The sequence below is a fragment of the Paramacrobiotus metropolitanus genome, unplaced genomic scaffold (assembly GCF_019649055.1).
Source record: "Paramacrobiotus metropolitanus isolate TYO unplaced genomic scaffold, Prichtersi_v1.0 Parri_scaffold0000071, whole genome shotgun sequence".
Lineage (NCBI taxonomy): Eukaryota > Metazoa > Tardigrada > Eutardigrada > Parachela > Macrobiotidae > Paramacrobiotus > Paramacrobiotus metropolitanus.
The window spans coordinates 410,522-432,005 of NW_026570291.1; the positions used below are offsets into that span (position 1 = coordinate 410,522).

The 21,484-nt window shown below is 41.0% G+C and overlaps 5 protein-coding genes across 6 annotated transcripts; 2 read left to right on the forward strand and 3 right to left on the reverse strand.

The window, feature by feature from the left end:
• Positions 1-697: 697 nt before the first annotated feature.
• Positions 698-2,757, reverse strand: LOC129594808 (uncharacterized). Its single transcript, XM_055491630.1, has 4 exons — positions 2,437-2,757; positions 1,901-2,076; positions 1,459-1,747; positions 698-1,174 (listed from the first exon to the last, which is right to left on the reverse strand). The coding sequence occupies exons 1-4, from the start codon at positions 2,483-2,485 to the stop codon at positions 846-848; spliced, it is 843 nt and encodes a 280-aa protein (XP_055347605.1). The 5' UTR covers positions 2,486-2,757; the 3' UTR covers positions 698-845.
• A 1,444-nt stretch (positions 2,758-4,201) lies between these two features.
• On the forward strand, positions 4,202-5,161 carry LOC129594763 (5-hydroxytryptamine receptor 1B-like). Its single transcript, XM_055491553.1, has one exon. The coding sequence runs from the start codon at positions 4,202-4,204 to the stop codon at positions 5,159-5,161; it is 960 nt and encodes a 319-aa protein (XP_055347528.1).
• A 451-nt stretch (positions 5,162-5,612) lies between these two features.
• Positions 5,613-7,709, reverse strand: LOC129594805 (beta-1,4-galactosyltransferase 3-like). 2 transcript variants are annotated; one of them, XM_055491625.1, is made up of 5 exons: positions 7,490-7,709; positions 6,986-7,428; positions 6,822-6,920; positions 6,421-6,681; positions 5,613-6,090 (listed from the first exon to the last, which is right to left on the reverse strand). In XM_055491625.1, the coding sequence occupies exons 1-5, from the start codon at positions 7,495-7,497 to the stop codon at positions 5,771-5,773; spliced, it is 1,131 nt and encodes a 376-aa protein (XP_055347600.1). In that variant the 5' UTR covers positions 7,498-7,709; the 3' UTR covers positions 5,613-5,770. The 2 variants fall into 2 exon arrangements, with proteins under 2 accessions (XP_055347600.1, XP_055347599.1); XM_055491624.1 differs by having other exon boundaries at positions 6,986-7,709.
• Positions 7,710-8,533: 824 nt separating this feature from the next.
• LOC129594730 (beta-1,4-galactosyltransferase 3-like) lies at positions 8,534-11,837 on the reverse strand. Its single transcript, XM_055491515.1, has 4 exons — positions 11,048-11,837; positions 9,911-10,009; positions 9,292-9,549; positions 8,534-9,042 (listed from the first exon to the last, which is right to left on the reverse strand). The coding sequence occupies exons 1-4, from the start codon at positions 11,421-11,423 to the stop codon at positions 8,777-8,779; spliced, it is 999 nt and encodes a 332-aa protein (XP_055347490.1). The 5' UTR covers positions 11,424-11,837; the 3' UTR covers positions 8,534-8,776.
• An 833-nt stretch (positions 11,838-12,670) lies between these two features.
• On the forward strand, positions 12,671-20,173 carry LOC129594764 (uncharacterized). The gene is made up of 12 exons (XM_055491554.1): positions 12,671-13,046; positions 14,244-14,462; positions 14,773-15,300; positions 15,488-15,664; positions 15,744-16,007; positions 16,076-16,253; positions 17,222-17,412; positions 17,768-17,989; positions 18,122-18,649; positions 19,037-19,213; positions 19,340-19,603; positions 19,756-20,173. Exons 1-12 carry the CDS (start codon positions 12,941-12,943, stop codon positions 19,935-19,937), a joined length of 3,036 nt encoding a protein of 1,011 aa, XP_055347529.1. The 5' UTR covers positions 12,671-12,940; the 3' UTR covers positions 19,938-20,173.
• The last annotated feature ends 1,311 nt before the right edge of the window (positions 20,174-21,484 follow it).

The following is a 21,484-nucleotide window of genomic DNA, read 5'->3' on the forward strand; positions in this document are numbered from 1 at the left end:
GGACACGATGGTAACATCTCCTGCTGGCTTTCTGAAGAGTCCAGCCATACACTCACGTACTAAAGTGCTGCATCACTTTTCCGGTTTCGAACTTTATGCAGTCGTAACAACTTCCTTCTGGTCGCATAGCTCTTCTAACGGCATAGCTCTTCGCTGACTGCCAGTGCCCACTGCCCAGTCCCATGCAGTTTTGGTCGATTAGGCGATACACGTACTCTGTTCCGGTGATGATCCATAAGGCTACAAGCCGCCAATTCAATAATAGCTCCCGCTCTCCCGAAGGCACTTCCCTACTTGAATATAATTAAGACAGTGGTAATCTGAATTCTACATCTGTCATGCGCAGTAGGTGTTGCACAACGAGGATCTAAACTTATAGCCTCACTGCAATGTGAGAGATAATTATGCTCGCCTCTTTACGAAAACCGGAGAACCGGCACTGGCAAATGTACATAGGAGGAAAGCGTGCGATCGCAATGGAGGAACCGTTACTGTTATGCAGCAGTCAGCATTGATCATCCATTTACTTAATTTATTCACTGTATTATGAACTGTTTAATTATTTACTACAATCTTTGCAGTTAACTTTGTTGTAACAAAAGAATACGAGTACCACACAACCAGACTTCGCAAATTGCACGCGATATTTACTATTTTGCATGTGCCGTACTGCCATCATGAATGATGGAAATGGCCTTGCAAAGGTCATCCTTTGTTGTTAACGTATAAATACATGGAACTTGCAATAAATTAGGTTTTAGATAAAGCACCAGAGCATATTTCGGCACCGAAAGCTAATCCAAATGTGCTACATGGTCTTCCAAGTTTGTAAACGAAATATTACACTACGTGAAAGTCTCCGCAGTATTATAAAACGCATTTCCTACGTTTTGAAAGCATGGCGAGCCACTAATTCGGGGACAATCGGCTTTACTGTCAATCCAAATTTGAATAAGGAAAGCGCTGATGTCCAGACAAAAAGGCTTGAGTGCGTTGTTTATTGCATCGGTCATTTTCTGCTTTTCGGCTCCCGTTACGTCTTGTGCCTTCTTGCGCGTGTTGATGTAAATGTCCGGTAGCACACAAAATCCCGTTGTAGTATTGGTTAGATAGCACACATAGAACAGGGAAAATACGTCATAGTCAGTTGCCAGAACAATGGCGTTGTCAACACCTGTCGAGAACCAGCCAATGAGGAACAGAGTTACAACAAGTAAGTATGTAAACGCTAAGCGGTTTTGCCAAGTGCAGTTTGTAGAACCACGATAGAACTGGTACTACAAACGGCACAGCCAGCCATAGCATTTGCATTTATTTTGCTTTAAATGGTTTGATAGGTTGGCATTTTAACGGTCTATTTTAATGTTTGATTACGGTAACTGACTATCTGGCAATCCGGTGTTACAGTCATATCACTACTATGCGCTTTATGGGATGATCCTCTTCAGTCTTTCTCACCAACTGTCTCTGTCAGCACAACGGGATCCACCGGATTGAAGTAAACCCCAATCTGTCGTCCATCATTGGTCATGTACGATATTTCGTGGTTGTACTGACAAGTGGAATCGGTAGCGTTCCAGTAGAAAGACTGTTCCTGGTACATAATGCTAGCCGGTATTGTGGTTGTTGGAAATAAACCGTTCCCCAAACTCTCGAAGTACTGGATATTATTAACGGCGGCACCGACACTGCCGTTGGGGTCGATTCCAATATACCAGTTCCCGTACCCATACCATATTCCCGTCATCTGAATTTAAATGTTTTCAACGCCGGTATATGTAAATGCCATGGCTGAACGGTAATTACCAACTAAGTTAAACAGGTAAAGGTTCCCATACAAAGGCTCTAGATCCCTGCAAGTAGAATCAGCGATACAAAATAGCCAATTTATTGGACGCACCTTATCTACATCGATATTTTGCCCGCGAACGGCATTGGGTATTCCACAGAAACCATTTGACGGGTTTCCGGTAGTACTTGGTGATAGCGTGGCACTAGCCGTGTTGGAGTAATTGTCCAGACCGACATAAGGTGGGTAAGTAGCTGAGCTCTGTGCGGATACCGTTCGTAGGAAGCCTAAAGTAAGACAAAAGTAGTGTTACTGTAAAAGTTTCCATTATGTCACAGAACTCAATACACAGCTATACTTGGGATAGTCGCGAGCTAATTCATAGCATACATTAAAAGAGCCACCAAACTGATCACGAATAGAAGCACGGTATAACTAGTTTGAGTTAAGTCACTTGACCGACACTAGTCTCATGATCTCATCCAACGCCGGTATGCGATTTCATAGTCTAGCAGCGTATTTAGTAAGTACTTTAAATCGTTTACAAGTAATCGGTGGCGGAATTTGGAAACAAAAAGTCACTAAAATATAGATTGTCTGATTATCTGTAGGTGATGCTATACTGAAGCACTCTAAGTCCAACCTACCGATTACGATAAAAAAATTCCGTGTATCTTTGAAGTGGAAAAAACTCATGATTCATCAGAGAATTAAGATGATTGATTGTGGATAGTGGAGCAGTCCCAAAGACATAAATGCTGGTCCACAAGCAAAACAACTTGAGATGAATAAGATTTTACTGTACAATTGTATCGTGATCAGATGCATGTGTTGCTTTGATTTGACACGTAAAAATTGTTAGCAGCCTTTGCCTGAGCATGAATTACCGTCAATAACTGAAGTTTGGTAATTTCCGCAAAGTGGCTTATCGTAACCGTTCTCTCATTGTCCACATTAATTAATACGTAAATTGTCAATTCATGTTAGGTATATTTAAGTTCTTTGACATTGAATCAGCCTTACAAAATCCGTGTTTTCGACACCGCTATTTGTATTAGACAGGTGCACCACTGCTCGTAATTAAGCTGTAGCAAATGTCGGATTTTGTATCTACAATTAAACCATCAAACAGAACGAACGATGATTGCACTGTGTTCTGCAGACACAATAGTTAACTGTAGTGTATTTAAACGTTTTACATAAGATACGGCTCCGGGATGCATTGCATTTAGTCCGGTCATATCTACTGTATTATGCACACGATATTAAAGCGATACTCGAGCTTGGAAAAGCGTGTAACTGACACTAACGTAACTTTGTAATTAAAACTTAAGTTTAACTGTTACAAGGTCAGTTTTGTACGAACCCAGACAATATCGCGTTACAAACTGCATAACAGCATTTAGCAGCAGCAATTACAAAAAGTAGCAATTTGATAAACTTTGCAACAGATGTGTCAAGAATAAACGATGAATCTGCGTGAACGATTTCGATTTTAATTAAACACCTGAAAGAAATTAAAATCTGTAATGATAAAAAACATTTGGCTAAATCATAATATAAATTCGAGCGGAGCATACATCGAGTTTGCAGCTAGAAATGCAGCTGACTAATTTGTATACCTTCTAATAACAATGGCATATACCGAATTTTCTTCGACTTTTTTTATGGATTTTAGCAAGCTGAAATTAACCTGGTTTCGTTATTTCCAAATAAAATCTTATCAGATAAGTATTTTTATAAGTATTGTTTTATGATAAGTAATTTTTCAAGATCAGCAATACTTTGGGCAAAAATGCTTTTTTATTCGAGAGCATTCTTCCTGACCTCACAACACGTTTCTAGATTATCCGCAATATGCTTCTCTGCATCTGGAATTATTTGGTAGGCAGAAAAATTAGGTTGCTTTGTATTCTCATTGTGGAAGATGCGTTGTATTCTCCCTATAAAATACGAAACCAACAGCTGTACTTCTTATATGCACGTCCTTGGGGAATACCTTCAGCTACACAACGGATTATAACTGCATTGTAAGTGGACAGTGTTTTCCCACATGTACAAAGCACGTCTAATTAAGGTGCCAGTGTTTTCTCACAAACGCCGCAACTACCCGGAAACCATCCCGAATAATGGCACGCACTGGTGGATGACACAAAGGCGTAAGGCCCCGAACGTGTAATTCGCCGATGCGCTCACATGGACGCTATAATTACAGCTACTACAAGCGCAGTATTCGGCAAAAGCCAAACTGCTGGATTTCTGCCTTGGCTTGTTCGACATTCGCCGGAAATCATTTGTATCACTTACTAAAAGGCTACCTTACTGCGTTTGTGACCTTTTTATGAAACTAACTTTGCAATGTATTTTCCAAATGAAACCTGGTCATCTAATCAAACAACCGTCTGGTCCACCATGTCGCTTGTCGGGCTGACGAAACTGGTTGTGGAAGTGCTTCTCAACGCTTTTCTGTTGATAGTACTACTTACCGCACGAACATTGCATACACCGTTCACGATTTATCTCGTTAACCTGGTCATCGCGACGCTGCTGTTTATCATACTCTTCGAGCCGATTAGTATTATGTACTCACTGGACGCATTCCGTTCGCGATTGGGCGAAAAGGTGTGTGGATTATTTAAATATGCCACCTACAATCTGCCGGATGTCATCGTGCAGACTCACATTGTCATCACCCTTAACCGCGTGTGGGCCATCCTCAAACCGCACCATTACCAGCGGCGACACAGTCGTAAACTGGCCATCGGCTTCTGCCTGTGGACTTGGGTATATCCCCACGTCATCGTTGTACCAGGGTTAATACTAGATGCGACGGTGTACAATATTCCCGTGACGCAGATCAGCTTTTGCATGTTGAATATGAAAGCCTTGCGTGGCTGGCTGATGGCACGAGCCAGCGCTATGATGTTACTACCCATACTGTTTTTGATCTGCGCCAACGTGTGCTTGATGTTCTGGCGGGCGCGCTGGTTTAAGCGGGAAGTCAGCATTGTTGTGCAGGACTGCACTGATGTAACGGAAAAACCCGTTTCTACGGCGGCAACAACGCCGACGACCGTCAAGAGGGAGAACAGTCGTGGCTTACTGCTGCTAATCGGACTGACGGTTAGCATGGCAGTGTGCTGGATTCCCGGAGCAACGTGTATGATGTACATGACCTTTGCTAGTGGATTAAAGTCACAAAATGGTCCGGATTTAATGACGTGGGCGAAAGTCAGCGGCTACATGTTCTCCATGCAGACCATTGTAGATCCGGTCGTCATAATCCTGACCTTTAGAGACTTCAAGAAGGTTGCCAAAAGTTATTTCACGAATCTGGTTAATATTTCTCATAAAAAATCGCTTCATCCCTGAAGAAATGGGCAGTATATTTAAAAAAACTGAAATAGTATGTTTTTATGCAACAGTATCTTGAGAGGAAGCCGTGATATTGTCAATGTATCGATCTGGAATAGCAGGCGTCATCAATGCTGTTATTATGGTCGCACAACGTCAGTAACGCTGACGTTGGCATTTTTCCAGTATTGAAATTGTGCTAGCTTTCGTCACCGCTTTGTTTCTTGTAAAGTCTATCATGGAATTAATTAAAAAAGATTAAAACGAATGAAACCAGCTATATATATATTTTTTGAACAGATATATGTTTTTTTGGTGTTTTGTTTAGGCATAAGAAATTAAAAATCATTTAAAGACTCGTTCCCATTCTGTCTCAGTTATGTGCAACTGCAAACCGTATTTCTTACTCAGAATATCAATTTCTCACGACCACGGCACTTAAACCGTGAGTAAGCGCTTTATTATTTAATCATACGACTAGAACGCGACGCTGCAGCTTCACATCGCATAATGTAGAAAAACAGTCAAAAACCCTCAACATTTCATCGCGTGCCTGGAAAAGGAACACCCGTGTGAATATACCAGTTCGTACACAAAACGTCTGCATCGTATGAGTATAATCACATTTCAAACCGGCCACAAGCCACCAGCACTGTGACGGAACTGTGTTACCACAGGAGCGCCCGGAGGTTTACCAATGTCGACTAGGAACCATGTGTACAACGGCCTAATTTCACTGGCCAGCACACTGTAATTCAAACTGGACAAGCCATCCGTTTTGTATCTGGACACGGCATTAAACAACAAATCAAAGCGATCTTTGTTTTTCGGATTTCCCTTGTCCGCGCCATGTTTGATCATTTTGTAACGGCCAAGCTCTACCGGTGACTGGTTTACCCTGTAAAATTTCCTTAGTACGCGCCCGCCAGTGTCGTCATCTTCCCCTCCTAAAATTAAGCGCCTATAGTTTATGGCTCGATGAGGAAATTTTCAAGGCCAAGCCCCGTCAGAAACTAACAAATTATAATAAGCCGGCAGTTCGCTTTTTCTCAATAACCCCTCATTTTTATATGTATCATTAAAACATTTAATCAGCCATGTTTCGCGCTCCCGTGTGATAAATTACGTGATGTTTGCGGCTCGCATGACGTGATTAACTTTAACCAACCCGTCAACCTTAAACGTATAATATTATACAGTGTAAAGGGGAGCGGTTGTTGAGAAAAATTGAAATACGTACGCGTTACGTATATCGTTTATAATTCTCCAGCACGCACCCCATCCCCAGTACACATTAGGAAAACCGTTGATGGTGGCAAACTGCTGCTTTGTGAAAGATACCGCGGCACCGAAGTATCCCGGATAGGGCATTCTGTATTGATTCCGATCTATCGCTGAAGCCAAAATTGTCGGAATGGTGGGACACCAATAAGGATTTCGGTCGTCTTCCGGTAGCAAATCTACATCGTGAAATATAAAACAGTCGTACGCAGGATAATCCCGCGCAACTTCGACGTATCCAACATTCATTAACGTGCCTGTAAAAACGATAGAAAATGCGTTTAATAAGTAACTGTACAGCTCGTTCGAACTTTCTTTACGCGTACGTACTTGCGACCCAGTTTACTTCTATCACTGTAAATCAGGGGAATTTAGCTTTGTATATTGGTGAACGTACCCCGGTTAAATGAGTAAGTGCCAGATTGTTCCACAAGAAAGACACGATAGTCCAGCTGCTGCTTTTGTAAAAAGGGATGGATGTTATTCAGGAAAATATCTGAAATCCCAGAAAATAGGAATAATTTTACAAAAGCATGTTTCTTTATCATGAATGTATAATACCGAGATGTTCTTTGCGGTCCCTGTACGGAATAATCACGGCCACGCGACGTCGCGAACGGCACTCGACCGGTTGATACGCTCCACCCGGCTGAACGCGGGGATTGGCTGTGACAATCTGCTGTTCGGTCACCGTATCAGTCGATGCGTGAATAGGACCAACCAGAAGTGGTGACATGTCTGGACACCATGGAAGTGTTGAAGATAAGGTATCATTCTGCGACACTGATGAGTTCAGCGGAGATTCGGAATGATTCCCAAACACATTTAAATCTGTAGTCAAATACTTATCGGCAGACCGCGTATCGAGGAATGCGGAAGCGGATTTGAACAGCTCAAACTGAAATTGTGGAACGAAATTTCCAGTGCCGTTGACAATAAACGATACAGACATGAGGAACAGGCTTAGGCAGAAGATTATCAAGGAACATTTTAACCAGAAGCGTCTACAAAACGGTTGTGCGATTAAACTAGCCATCAAACAGTCCACAGTTGGAGACGTCGCACCTGATCATCCGTCAAAAATTTGTAAATTAATACTGATAGCTCCATCGGCATCCTCATAGCTTTCCGGCAGAACCTGGCTAAATCACGCAACAAAACAATGCTAAAGGAGGATCCCGTAATTCTTATCCATAATAACTGGACGTTTTCTACTGCATGTATGCGCGGCACAGACGATCATTATGCGTGATAAAGATTACTCATTGTGTTGTAACCATCAAAAACCATTGCAGATGAGCGGTAGATGCATCTTAGCAGTTACAGTACATGCTGGCAGGTATGGTCGTTTACCTAATTATTCTTTCACTGTGTTCCGTTAACATCTCTACCGATGATGGAAGCATTTTTCACGTGCTATATTATTGGACGTTATGAATTTGACCGTATCTAGATCACCATGCTGAACCGGCATGGCAATTAATAACAAGTACTTACTAGAAGGCCAACGGCGGACCACGCGTGTGATGAATGTTGTCTGCCGACAGCCGAGTCATTCCGCACAACAATAGCTGACCACAACAAATCTGTAATGTGATCCACTCGCGCACTTCAACGGTACATGTACAAGTATATGGATATCTGTGTACATACTGCAAAATTAATTGTATTGTTTCACTTTGTATTACTATGAATGCACCTGTTACCTATGCACTACATTATTTTTTCGATCGATATCGATGTACGAATATTAATAATGATTATATTTTGCACTCTATATTGGCAACAACTAAAAATTCAAAGTGAATGGCCCAGCGGTCATATTGTGGCCCAATCCTGCACCGAAAAGGTCGATGAAATTGCGGACTAGCAATGTACGATATGGATCACTAAATTTAATATGTATACTTGGCAATGGGCATTGGTGTTATCATTGGTACGCACATTAATATCGTTACCTGTACCTGTACAGTACATATATAATTATATAATCAGCGCGGTACTACGCAAGTCATAAATGGTTGCATCTTTTCACTTTTGTTGCAAGTCGATATGAGATATTATTATGACCTATAATATACGGGGTTTTAGGGGGTGCATATAAGGGTACCCTTTATTTTGACCTGCTCACTTTTGTGAAGATTCGGTGACAGCGGATCGTCATGTCTACATCGACAACGCCAAATTACTCGAGTACTGTACCGTTCTACCAATACTGAAAACTCCTAACAAACAACAAAATCACAGCAAAACTGCTAGAAAGAAAGAACATCGGAACTGTACAAGATCATAATAGTGTGACGAGTTAATCACAGCTCAACTGCGGAACATTGTAAGGAGCTAAGAACTGTTTCAAGGAGGCTGACCGATGTCCACCAGAATCCAAGTATACAACGGCCTCAGTTCGTAATTCAGCAATAAATACGACAAACTCGATAAACCGTCAGTAGTAAAGCGCTTTCTCGCTTGACCGAGTATTTTAAAACGCTCCGGATTCTTTGGATTCCCGGGGTCATCGGCATGTTTGATCATCGTGTAGTGGCCAATATCCAAGGCTGCTCTCCCTTGTTTACCAAACTTGAATCGCACGCGTTGCCCGAGATCATCATCTTCACCGCCTTAGAAAAAAGAAAACTCCATTAATTTCGCGTAGCTACTGCGGTCTCCAAGTGGGAGGTAAAACGTTTGTAAAAAATGCTTAGAAACGTCGTAAGGACGCTTGTAAAGAAATAGAAGTGCAGGAATTGCATACAATTAGGAAAATCAAATTTAATTTGCAAAAGACCTTTTAAAATTTTTCACGAAGAAATATTTCGTTTCCGCAAGCCTATTAATTTTGCCACTCATAAAATTTCTGCAACACTTACCCCAGCCCCAATAGACATTCGGATAGCCGTTTATATCACGGAACTGGCTGCTGGAGAAGGAGACAACGCCGCCGAAATAATCGTTGTATAATGGTTTGTATTTGAACTTATCCATGACGCTCGACAATAGCGTCGGGACTTCAGGACAAGAGTATGAATTTCGGTCGTTTTCCGGTAACAGATCCACATCGTGGAACACAAAGCAGTCAAAATCACGAAGCTTGCTGGCCTCCGCGAATCCCACGTTAAATAGCATACCTTTTAACCAAACAAATTACAAACAGTTAATATTACTGAACTCTACTGAAATCACCATGGTACAATTTTTATCACAGCATTAGTCCTGCGATCGAACGGCACAACGTTCTACGAACACTACGGTAGTCTGAAATTTGAACTACTGCAGTTAAATTCGCAAGTTAGTGGTACGGACTAAATAATCACTTCCCTCAATTATTCAGTTTTACGATCGTAATATTATACATTTCAATTTCGGAGGTCAAGCAAACGATGCAAGCCAGTTTCACTCTGTAGACAATGCAGGAAAGTTACGCTCCATAAAATAAGGCAATAAAAATAATAAACAGTAAAAAGGCAGAATGCATTATAACAGACGAACCTCTGTTAAATGTTGCGTTTCCGGTTTGCTCCACAATGAAAATCGTGTAATCCCGTTGCTGTCGTTGGAGAAACGGGTGAAGATTGTTAAGCAAAATTTCTGCAGAAAAAGAAGAAAAAGCTGCTAAACAGCGAAAAAGCTGTTTACCTTCTTAACCAAACAAATTAAACAATTAATATCACTGAACTATAATGAACGCACCATGGTACAGTAAAAAGAAATTCATCTGGTACTCTAGACTATGGTTCAGGAATACTGGTACCCTCCTGATTCGAGACGATAGCAGCGCCGGACAATTAATACATAATATATCTGTAGAATGTATTACCGTATGAAGATTTTGTATACCGGTATATCTACCGGTATATGCAAAAACTGAAATACGTATGTCCAGCTGTGAACCAGAGCATAATGTAACGTTTAACAAGTTCTTTGTGCTCGCACATAGTCTGCATTATTCCATGACGTGAATTTTTCACGTCATAATAATTACTAATAGTAAACTCCATTGTGATTCCATCAGTGCAAGAAATCACCAGTAGATTTGCAGTTTGCACTGCGATAACATGACTTCCAGATTAACACGGGTGCAGTTAATTTTTACGCTATCGCATTGTTTCCGTTTCCGGTTTCCGGCATGTCAACGTACCATATATAATATACATTTTCTTTCGTTGCCGCACCATCTTTTGACGACCTTGTCATCTTTCGTTATTATTACGTTTTCATTTTATAAAAGCCAACAGACATCATAAAAATAGCTACAGATTTTCAAAAAATATTGATGCTACGGTAGGTTTTGGGTTCCCCGTATATACCAGCCATTTAAAATCATTAAATATCGACTTGACCCATAAAATACCGTCTGCTGAAAAGTTGAAAGTATTATTGGTACAGAATAAACTGTTTTATGATGGTGATAAAATTGCGGCGCACCGCATCGAAATATTTAAAAGAATATCGCCTCCTTTTCCATAAAAATACGTACAAAACACATTGATAAGTGTCGCAGCCTGCTTCCTGTTAAAGTATCAGCGTTGATATTTATAACTGTTTAAATATCTCAGTATTACGGTTTTTTTTCATAATGAGCATAAAAATACAACCAATAACATACACAAAGACGGGTTTTCTTACGCAGATGCTCCTTGCGGTCCCTGTACACAACCAGCACCGCCAGTTTCAGGCGACCGCGCGGAGTACACTCGGTCGGATGATAATGGCCTCCTAGCTGCACATGCGGATTGGCCGCCATGATATCCGCATCCGAGCGAACCTCCTGCGAAATCTTACTGCGTCCGATCAGTCGGGGCGATTCCTTCTCGCACCAGGGAATCAGCGCGGACGCATTGAGGGATGTGTCATTTTTATTGTAGAAATACAGCAGCTTGATCGGCTGTTCGCCGTACGTATCGTAGTGGCCCGTTTCGTTGCAAAACACATTACTACTGTCCACTCCGCCTCCGGGAATCGCCAGCGGGGGACAATTAGGCGCGGGACGGCTGGAGGACATGAACAGTGAGATGGAGAAGAGCACGGTCAGGGATACAGTGCAGTAAAAAGAAGATCAACACCACTTTGTACGCATTGATACCAGGACAACGGGATGATAATGCTCCCTTCTGAACAGACATCGTGGATTAGTGATAATTATTGGAAAGATAAGTACGTAGTGCTACATGGAACCCGATTCACTCGCGAAATGGGAATACTCGGATTCCAAGGTGCAGCTTTGCGCGCATAACGCGCAGTGGATTCGCTATCCGTTATAGTTCGCACACCTGTTGCCGCAATCAAACGTTCTGCACCGCTACGTTTATTAACCATAAATACTATAATATTACACTGTGCGGCGTGTGCAGTGCAATCCAGCAGGCTAAGTCAATAGTAATTTTTATCGGTTGGAATTTTGAGGCGTTTGATAAGGAGTGTGTAACATTCAAATCAAAAATGATGCAACAGGACTTAACAACCCACGCGCTTTGCCCACTGTATGGTACGTACGTGTATTCACCACTGCCACAGTGCACTGCACAAGTGCTGGTACCCCAGCGTAGTATAAAACTCAATATTTTTGTATGATAATGAGTCTAATGACCAATGCCCTGCCGAGTGTCGGGTGCATCTGCACAAACGTCGTACGTGCCCAAAACCGTAGCAGTGAGCAATGTGCCCTTCTGTACTGCTTGGTGAAACTGCACCGTTTTTGCATTATTTTCATTTTGTACATTTTTCAGCTGCGTCGACTGCTCTTTGAGTTTGCTTCTTGGAATTTGCTTCATAAAAAACACCTGCCTTTATAGTGTAAAGTGCTCAAAGTGAGGACTTTTATCAAGGCCGAAGGCGTGCTCAGAATTCCATCAAGCCATTATTTTTAATGGACGTCTACAATCTGTACTCTCGGACAGTGTGTACTACAATATACGAGTATACGTACGTAGTCGGTTAGTATGTACACATTGTACAGTACTTGTGCTGCGTTATAGCGACATACTATGTATAATAAAAAAAATTAATTATAATGATATGCACCTGTAATAATTATCGTTGTGTTTAATAGTTATGTGTACGCACTGTAAGGAATGGGCGCCTTAATATCACGTGCACATTTTACGGTAATAGACTGTTACGGCTTGATCTCCATGCGCATAGCACGCCATTCATATTGACCGTCTGGTTCTCCTTCTCACGTTTCCGTGAAATGATATCATGCGGTTTATGGGTATCAACGAAAATATGCGGGTTTTGTACCTACTACGAGTAGAAGTAGCTGCAAAGTGCGAACCGGCTGCTACAATATATATAAGTCGAGCCGGCGTGCATTCGAAATCGCACAACACCGTAAAACGTAAAACAACCGTAAAAACTTCTGGGTTTACGGATTAACTTTTTACGTATAAAGTATTGATTTCGCGAATAGGCTGTGAATAGTACGAGTTGAAACTTTTGCAATTTGCATTGCAGTCACACTTCCGGAAGCCTTCGTTTGAAAAGGGACTACAGCATTATAGGGGATCAAATTACAAGGAAATGCCAGCAGTCACCATTTTTGCGGTTGCCTTGCTTATGTTGGCAGTCTTATTCTTATGGAATGAACGACGGAAGCGGAAAAATTTGCCGCCTGGTCCACCCACAAGTAAGTTGGCCAACTGCCTTCGCTGGACGAGTGTATCACTTTGGTGCCTGGAAGCCGGAAGGTCTTGATAGTACTTAATCATTTAAGAATATTTGTGTTCCTTTCTATATTATTGCTCAGTAATTTTTATTAGGTCTCCAGTGGAGGCTCTCCACTTATCTTTTTTATGGAGGATAAGTGCAGTCTTGCCAGAGTGCAGCGCTGAATTTTCAAAATAAGCACGTCCTGCAGCGTATGTAACGCTTGTAGCTATTGTATTTTCATCCATAATCTTCGATAATTATTTATTATGCAGTTCCACTATTCCTGAGGGCCTAATACAAGTACTGTTGGGTTAATACGTATTTGCAATTGATAGTGTGAATAACATTTAGGAAGATAGGTATGGGACTTTGAATAATAAAATTTTTTTATTAATTTAACCAACATACAGGGTAATTGTCGCTGTACTCTGTATCTGCCTGGGTTTTCGCTTATGGATATATATATGTTAAGTACTCTCGACTAGTTCGGACTGTATTACGCACTTGTTCGAAACTCGATCAATATTACAATTTATTATTGTTTAGTTGTAAGGGAAAACAGCCATAGGTAAAATTTAAATGCATACACAAATATTGAAATTTGTAGATTTTCTTGTTATCAGACTGTGGCATTGTGCAGGCAGTGCAATACTTAGAATAGGGTCCATGTCGACAGTATCTGCACTGTACAAGGACGGTATTAATAAATTTCCGTAGTGAAATATCTGTAGAAGGACCTTTAATAAGTATCACAATGCTAGTACAAAACTGAGTACCAAAGCAGAATATAATTTATAATAAAAACACTTCTTCTATGCTATCCTGTTCGGGGATTGTACCCATCACGCATATCGCGTTTCCCCGTTGCATTTGAATAGAAAGCCGCTGCCTAAAAAACTCTTCTGCGCGTTTTTGGCCGGTAGCAGTTGCAATTCCGTTTCCTATTTTCCGGACGAGCGTTTTAGTTCCATCTCCCCAGGGTCCGTAGATTTCAAATGCTGCTGCCAAGAAACAATAAATATACAAAAATATCTCTAATAATACCTGTTATAATATCTGTAAAATATCTGTAATAATTCTAATACAGAAATATCTGTATTAGTTTTGTCATGACATTATTATGTTTTGAATACGTTGCAAATTAATGATATAAGCCGCGGCTTTTTGACTGTAGAATGGCCGATCGTGGGCAACGCATTCGAACTTGGACCTGTCGCCCATGTCACCCTGACGGAAATGTCCAAGCGGTATGGTCCCGTATTCCGGCTGAAACTGGGACTGGATACTGCTGTTGTTTTGAATAATTATGAAAATATTAAGAAGATGTTCTGTCTCGAAGAAGCCAGCGCTCGACCAAGAGGAACAATCGCTGATTATATCATCACATCGTACGGTACGAGCATTCTATTCGATCTGTGTCATGGCTTTTATTTTCATTCGCAGTACAAGAGCAAGTGCGGCGGCAAACTAGTACAAAATTAGTAATCAATTAGTAACATCCTTAAAAAATTAGTTACATGCTTTGAATCAATTTTAAAATATTTACTCTAACCGACAGCACCGAAGTACTGATTACGACGTGACAAACTCCCGTTCTGTTCACTCGTACCGTAAATCATGGTAAATTAACAATAACATTCGGTATTCGGTAATTTAAACTCGTCGAAATGGCCAAAGTGTCATTTGAGTTCTGAAAATTTTAGGTTTGGTACTGTGTGATGGAAACCTTTGGAAAGAACATCGCCGCTTCGCCATGTCGGCTCTCCGTCAACTGGGCATGGGGAAATCGTGGTTGCAAGAACAGATTCTGGATGAAACAGATGTACTGATCAGGGCCTTTGCCGATACCAAAGGTCAGCCCGTCGATCCGGCGCATTTGGTGACGAATGCCATCTCCAACATCATCTGCGCAGCGGCAGTGGGAAAACGTTACAGCTATGACGATGAGTACTTCCAGGCGCTGCTGCAAAATGAACGCCTCTACACCCAGCAGTTTAACCAGATCAGTCCACTGGATCTCTTCCCCATTCTCCGCTTTGTACCGCCCTTCAGTAAAGTCTTCCAGAGGCGGCTGGAGGTAACGGACATCCGATTGACGCATATTGACAAAGCCATTGAGGAGTCCAAGATGGCCGGACAACGTGATCCGGAACGCATGGATTATGTGAATTTGTATCTTCGTGAACGAGAGCGACAGCTGCAAAATGGCGTGAGGGATACCACGTTTGATGGTAATGTAATGACGTGTTCAGCTGTTTTCTTTTCACACCAGAAAAGGTCATACTGAGAAAAATGAACCATGTCGGTAGTTTACCGTTGGCGTAAATGAACTACAGATAAATAAGTAAATACAGTAAATACTGTATATAAAAAAAAAATATGTAAACAACAGCAAAATTACTCCTAATTTTTTTACAGACAAGCAGCTTCGGTACTCGGTGATGGATCTTTTTGGAGCGGGAACGGAGACCACTTCATCGACGATTCTTTTGGGATTGATATGCATGGTGGAAAATCCAGATGTTTTAAGAAGGCTGCAGGAAGAGCTGGATACAGTGGTCAGACGAGATGAGCCGGTTCGCTTGGAACATCGGCGTAAGTAAAGTTTGTGCCTTTTCCACTATAATCTTTCCGCCTCGAGTAGTGAATGCTGATTGTCAAGGACTTCTTTCAGCTCGCTTGGCATATATGGACGCCACCATTTCAGAAATACTCCGTCTGCACGCCATAACACCACTGGGACTTTTTCACCGCACCACAGAATCCGTTAAATTCGATGGCTACGATATTCCGTCGGACACCCTCCTGGTTTCAAATCTCTATGCCGCTAACCAGGATCCAGCATTGTGGATAAATCCGGAAAAATTCGATCCGCTGCGGCATATTGATGAGAATGGGAAATTCAATAAGTCCCCGTATGTTGCTAGTTTTTCTATTGGTAAGGAATTTTCTTCACATGTGTTTACGTGGGTTCTTAGTCTTCTTTACGGCGCTGTTATGTTTCAGGAAAACGCGCTTGTCCAGGAGAGGCTTTGGCGCAGTGGGAACTCTTTTTGGTATTTGGAAATATTCTTCACAAATTTGATTTGATTGTGCCGGATGGAGAAACGGTTTCATCAGAGAATGTTACGATAAATAATACAATCATGCCTAATCCAGTTAAACTTATTTTCAAGCCTCGCCCGTAATCTTTGTCGGATGGTTGTGTGTTTCCGATTTTTTAAACGGTTATCACAATTTCCGGATCTCGTTTGCAATTGTGTTTTTAACGGAACAGATGCCTGTATCATGTGTCAAGTTAATTAATGTGAAGGACATTAAGATACCTATGTGGTTTCGGTGGAAGTCTGATTTTCAAAAGCTCACACTTTTCTTTCGATTGTAATCGACCTTCAGGATTTCACGTGACAGTATCAGCAGAATTCAAAGGTCGCCAGTTAGTGACCGCCTATGTATGCAGTAAAGTACTTACAATTTGTTTTTTTACGTGCTTCAATCCAGGGGCGTAATATAGTAAGAAGAAGGGGGTGTCAAACTTTGACAGGGGGCAATTTTTTTCCGAAACCCCCCCCCAAAATTGACAGGGAGCAAATTTTAAATCTATCAGTTTATATGTTGAAAAAATTGCCAGGTGTCAAACACCTTTAAAATCAAAAAATTTTGCCTCGCGCAAAATCTTTGGCAAAATGGGGGAGTCAAATTCCAAAAAACTGCCGGTTGGCACCCCCCATATTACGCCCCTGCTTCGATCTTTCTTACATGTATTTGGATGCCATGTTCTACCGTGCGTAAATACTTTTTGATTGCATTATTTTTATGAACGCTATAATTGATTTTCCTGATCTTTCCCGCTTGACAAAATTACGTGTACTGACCCTCGATTAACAGCCGCGATCAGATTGTCATTAATGTACTGTATATGGCGCATTTGCTTATCGTGGTTTTGCGAAAATGACTTAGATCTGTAAGTCAAGATTTAAGTCAGACACAAAGGTCAAGCTTTTCAGCGCGACATCTGCTACCATAATTTAACGCTACTATCACAATATTTAATACGTAAAGAACAGTAAGCTCCAGTCGATAGTTGCAAACTCAAAACAGCTTTGCCTGCTGTTAGTTAAGTAGTTTTTTAGCTTGTTAGCAATAGATAAGACGTGAGAACCGAACAGCAGTCTCCAGATCCAGAATTAATTCAACGTATTTCATCTGCTGCTGTGCATCTCGTTTAACAAAAATGATTGCTTGGTTCCTTGGTATCTTGATTATCCTGCTTTTGGTGGCGATTATGTTCAATTCACTGCGGATTTGGAAGGACCAGCGCCTTCCACCTTCGCCGTTTACCGGTATAAGCTTTAACATGTGCTTTTTTGAATAAGATCTCGTACTAGTTGCATAAATTTGCAAAAATCTCACGAGGAATGTAGACCATCGAATAATATTATTATATATAATTAGTATTTCCCCTTGTTAAACCTTACGTGACATTATGCAGTGTTGGCTGTGTATAACGCTGCACTTCGGGAAAAATGAAGGCAACGTCTTACGTTTGTGCCCTAAACTGTTCTGGATTTAATGGAATAAAATTTCGCTGCAACTAACCAATCGCAAATCGGTATTAAACTTGAGTTGTAAGCTATGCATTGGGTGTACCGATAATAATATCTGTATGTGAAATGATAATTATAAACTATAATATAGCATGGCCCATAATTGGGAACGTTCTCCATCTCGGTCAACTGCCGCACCTGAAATTGATGGAAATGTCCCAGCGCTATGGACCTATTCTTCGACTAAAACTGGGATCGGATGTGGCGGTAGTCTTTAGTGACTACGAACTACTAAAAAAGGCCTTCAGCCAAGACGAAACCAGCGGGCGCCCGAGAAACACAATCACCGACGTGATGATTGGAAATAATACAGGTACGCACACCTATTTAAAATATTAAAATTAAAAATAACATACCATATTTTACTATTGCAGAATATTTTAAGTTAAAATATTATACAATAATAAAATATTATAAAATATAAAAATATTATTATAATATTTAGGACTCATATTCAGTGACGGCAATTTGTGGAAGGAGCACCGACGATTCGCCTTATCCACACTGCGCGACTTAGGAATGGGTAAATCCTGGTTGCAGGAGCAAATTCTCGATGAAGCCGACCGGTTGGTAAGAGCGCTCGCCGCCACTCAGGGTCAACCGACGGATCCCCTGCATTTGGTGACGAACACGATCTCCAATATTATTTGCGCAGCGGCAGTTGGGAAACGCTATAACTACGACGATGAATACTTCCGTGCTCTTCTGCGCAACGAACGAAGCTTCGTCCAGATGTTCAACCAGATCAGCATGCTGGACCTTTTCCCTGTTCTGCGATTCGTGCCACCTTTTCGAACTCTCTACAAGAAACGACTGGAAGTTACGCAGATTCGGTATGCTCATATTGCAGCGGTCATTGACGAGGCAAAAAAATCCCCACTGGACAATGGTGACAAAATGGACTACGTTAACATGTTTCTGAGCGAACAGCGTCGCCAACGGGAAAGCGGTGTTGCCAACAGCACTTTCGATGGTACGGTACTGATAAAATGTGCGAACAATACTAGTATTGTTCGCATATATTTATTATTACTAGCACACAAATATAACATTATATACTTGTGTACAGTAACTTTAATATAGATATATTCTTTCTAAAAACCGTTGGGTTGTGAGATCTAGCTCTGTATTGTTTCTATGTACAAAAAACATAATAATTATTTCGTTCGTCTTAATGATCTAACTTTCCAACTTTTAATGTGTACAGCGCTTATTTTAATTCGTACGTACGGATGGATGTACGTACGAATATACAATAACAATAAGTATGGATGTACAATAACTTTATTAGTAAACGAAGCCAGTGTAATCCACTACACTACGGTGTACGAGTATGTGCATTTCATTCTGTTCATGCTAGATGAACAGCTCCTGCATTCCATTGCCGATCTTTTTGGAGCTGGAACGGAAACCACTTCGAACACAATTTTATTTGGATTGCTATTTATGGTCGAGAACCCGGCAGTTTTTAGACGAGTACAAGACGAGCTGGATACAGTTGCGTCGAAGAACGAACCAATTCTCCTGGAGCATAAAGGTCATTCTTGCAATAAAGGAATCCGTTAAAATTTGAACATTTATCATTACTGCACGCTAACATCAGATGTTTAGTAGTACAATATAATATGTGGGTGCTGAATAAGCAGTGCGAGGTGTCGATTAGGTCATCTGCCCTACACTGAAGCAACCATCTTGGAAATCCAGCGCCTTAATCCCATTGTTCCCTTGGGTGTCCTGCATCGGTCAATGGAACCTACGAACATCAACGGCTACCGTATTCCTGCTAATACTCTCCTGATGTCTAACATCTATGCCATTCATCACGATCCAAAGCTGTGGAATGACCCGGAGGCATTCGATCCGTCGCGTTTTCTGGATAACAGCGGCAGATTTAACAGATCTCCACACGTAATCCAGTTCTCAGTCGGTAGGTGGAAATTATATTTCGCAATTCGTATTTTTATTCCTTTAGCAAAGCATTTGTTATTATTGCTCTCGATCTTCCTTGAAGGGCAAACTGTAGTAATCAATTCGGTTTTGTAGATGAAGTTCAACATTTTGTCTGTAAATAATGTTTAGGAAAACGGGCTTGCCTTGGAGAATCACTGGCTCTAATGGAACTATTCCTGGTTTTTGCTAATATCCTTCACAAGTTTGACATCGCAGTTCCAGAAGGATCACATGTTTCTTGGAAAAATGTCACAGTGAACATCACCGCAATGCCAAACCCTTTTCGATTGATTTTCGAACGACGTACTTAAATTAAATGTTATAGCGAGAAATTATTAAACTTGTGAGTCATGCGGGGCTAAAAATGGCACCGTATACCGAAGTAGCGGCGATTACCTTATAAGTTCGGGCCTGTTCGGCTAGCACAATGGATAGCCTTTTTGCATGACCTACAGAGTGCGTGTAGATAAGTGTAGAAATTCCGTTTTTTTACTACGATAAGATTTTGGATGGCGGAACACCGGATACAGAATTTAATAGTCGCACACTCGTTTTTTTCCGTTCGACAAGTTTAGAAATAAATCTGATCAACGAACTGGAATAAATATACGCAAGGGAACATATTTATTCTGCAAGCAAACATTTTACTTATTATATATGTGCACTTCGATGAGTTCGCATGCCGAATACAGTGCGGTCGTTATACAAGTGATGCACAAGTTCTTAAAAAATCACCGGTTTTCACAATACTGGAGCAGTGCAAAAAATCCATATTAAAGCGTGTTGTTAATGTCCGGATTGCGAAAAATATCGAAGTGGTACAGAAGTGATAGGCTTGACCCGCAGACCATTCAGCTGGTACTTTACAATACATGCACTGGTTTGCTGGTTTGCTTACTAGTAAGCCTTCAGCTGCATTAGTTTAAATTAAAATCGTGCGCGTACGTTCATGGCCAGTTATATATCAGAAAATGTTTGCTAAATGTATTCCACTCTTTACCTTGCAGATGACAGTTATTGAGCATGGTACCAATTATGCACGAATTCTTTTGTTTACTCCTAAACCCTTTTTTCTCTTGTTTTATGATGTCTGTGTCAATCGATTGGCCGAAGGCGAGCAACATGATTCGGTTATGGCTGTTACCAAAGTTTAATGCATTCAGGTGTGCCAAGTCTCATTATGGACCGATCTCTTTCAGATTTTGCATGTCACATAACCACGAAGAACCTTTTACACCGATCCACTGTTCTAGCATGTTTTCAAATTTTAAAATGAATTTCAAAAATTTTAAAATTCATTTTAAAATTTGAAAAAAATTGTGGAAGTCTGGATCGGTGTAAAAACGATCTTCATGGCCATGCATTTACATGCAAAATTTGAAGGAGATCGGTCCATAATGAGACTTTGGTACACCTGAAAGCATTTAAACTATTGGGAATTTTCAGCCATAACTCCCGAACCGGATGTTGCGCGCAAACGGTTTTCAGCCTGTGTATACAAATCATTTGACTACAGAATGTCATAAAACTAGAGAAAAACGGTTTGAGTGCGAAAGGAAAGATTGCATACATGAATTTGGTACCATGTACCGGGCCACTTCCCTTAATAACACCGACATTATTCTAGCAATAGCTCCAGAACTGAGCCCTGATAGCTTGGTAGTGGTACGTACCTCTGTACAAAATATTTTAATATGCGGCAAACTACAGGATTTATAAGCTTAGCTTCCCGCAGATTGTTTTATTTCTCAAAACAATTCAGTAGTCTGAAACTGATCTTACAAGATAATATTATAAATTTTTCATGGTACTGTAGCCGTACAAATCAGATCTGGAATGTTACAGTAATAATGATGAG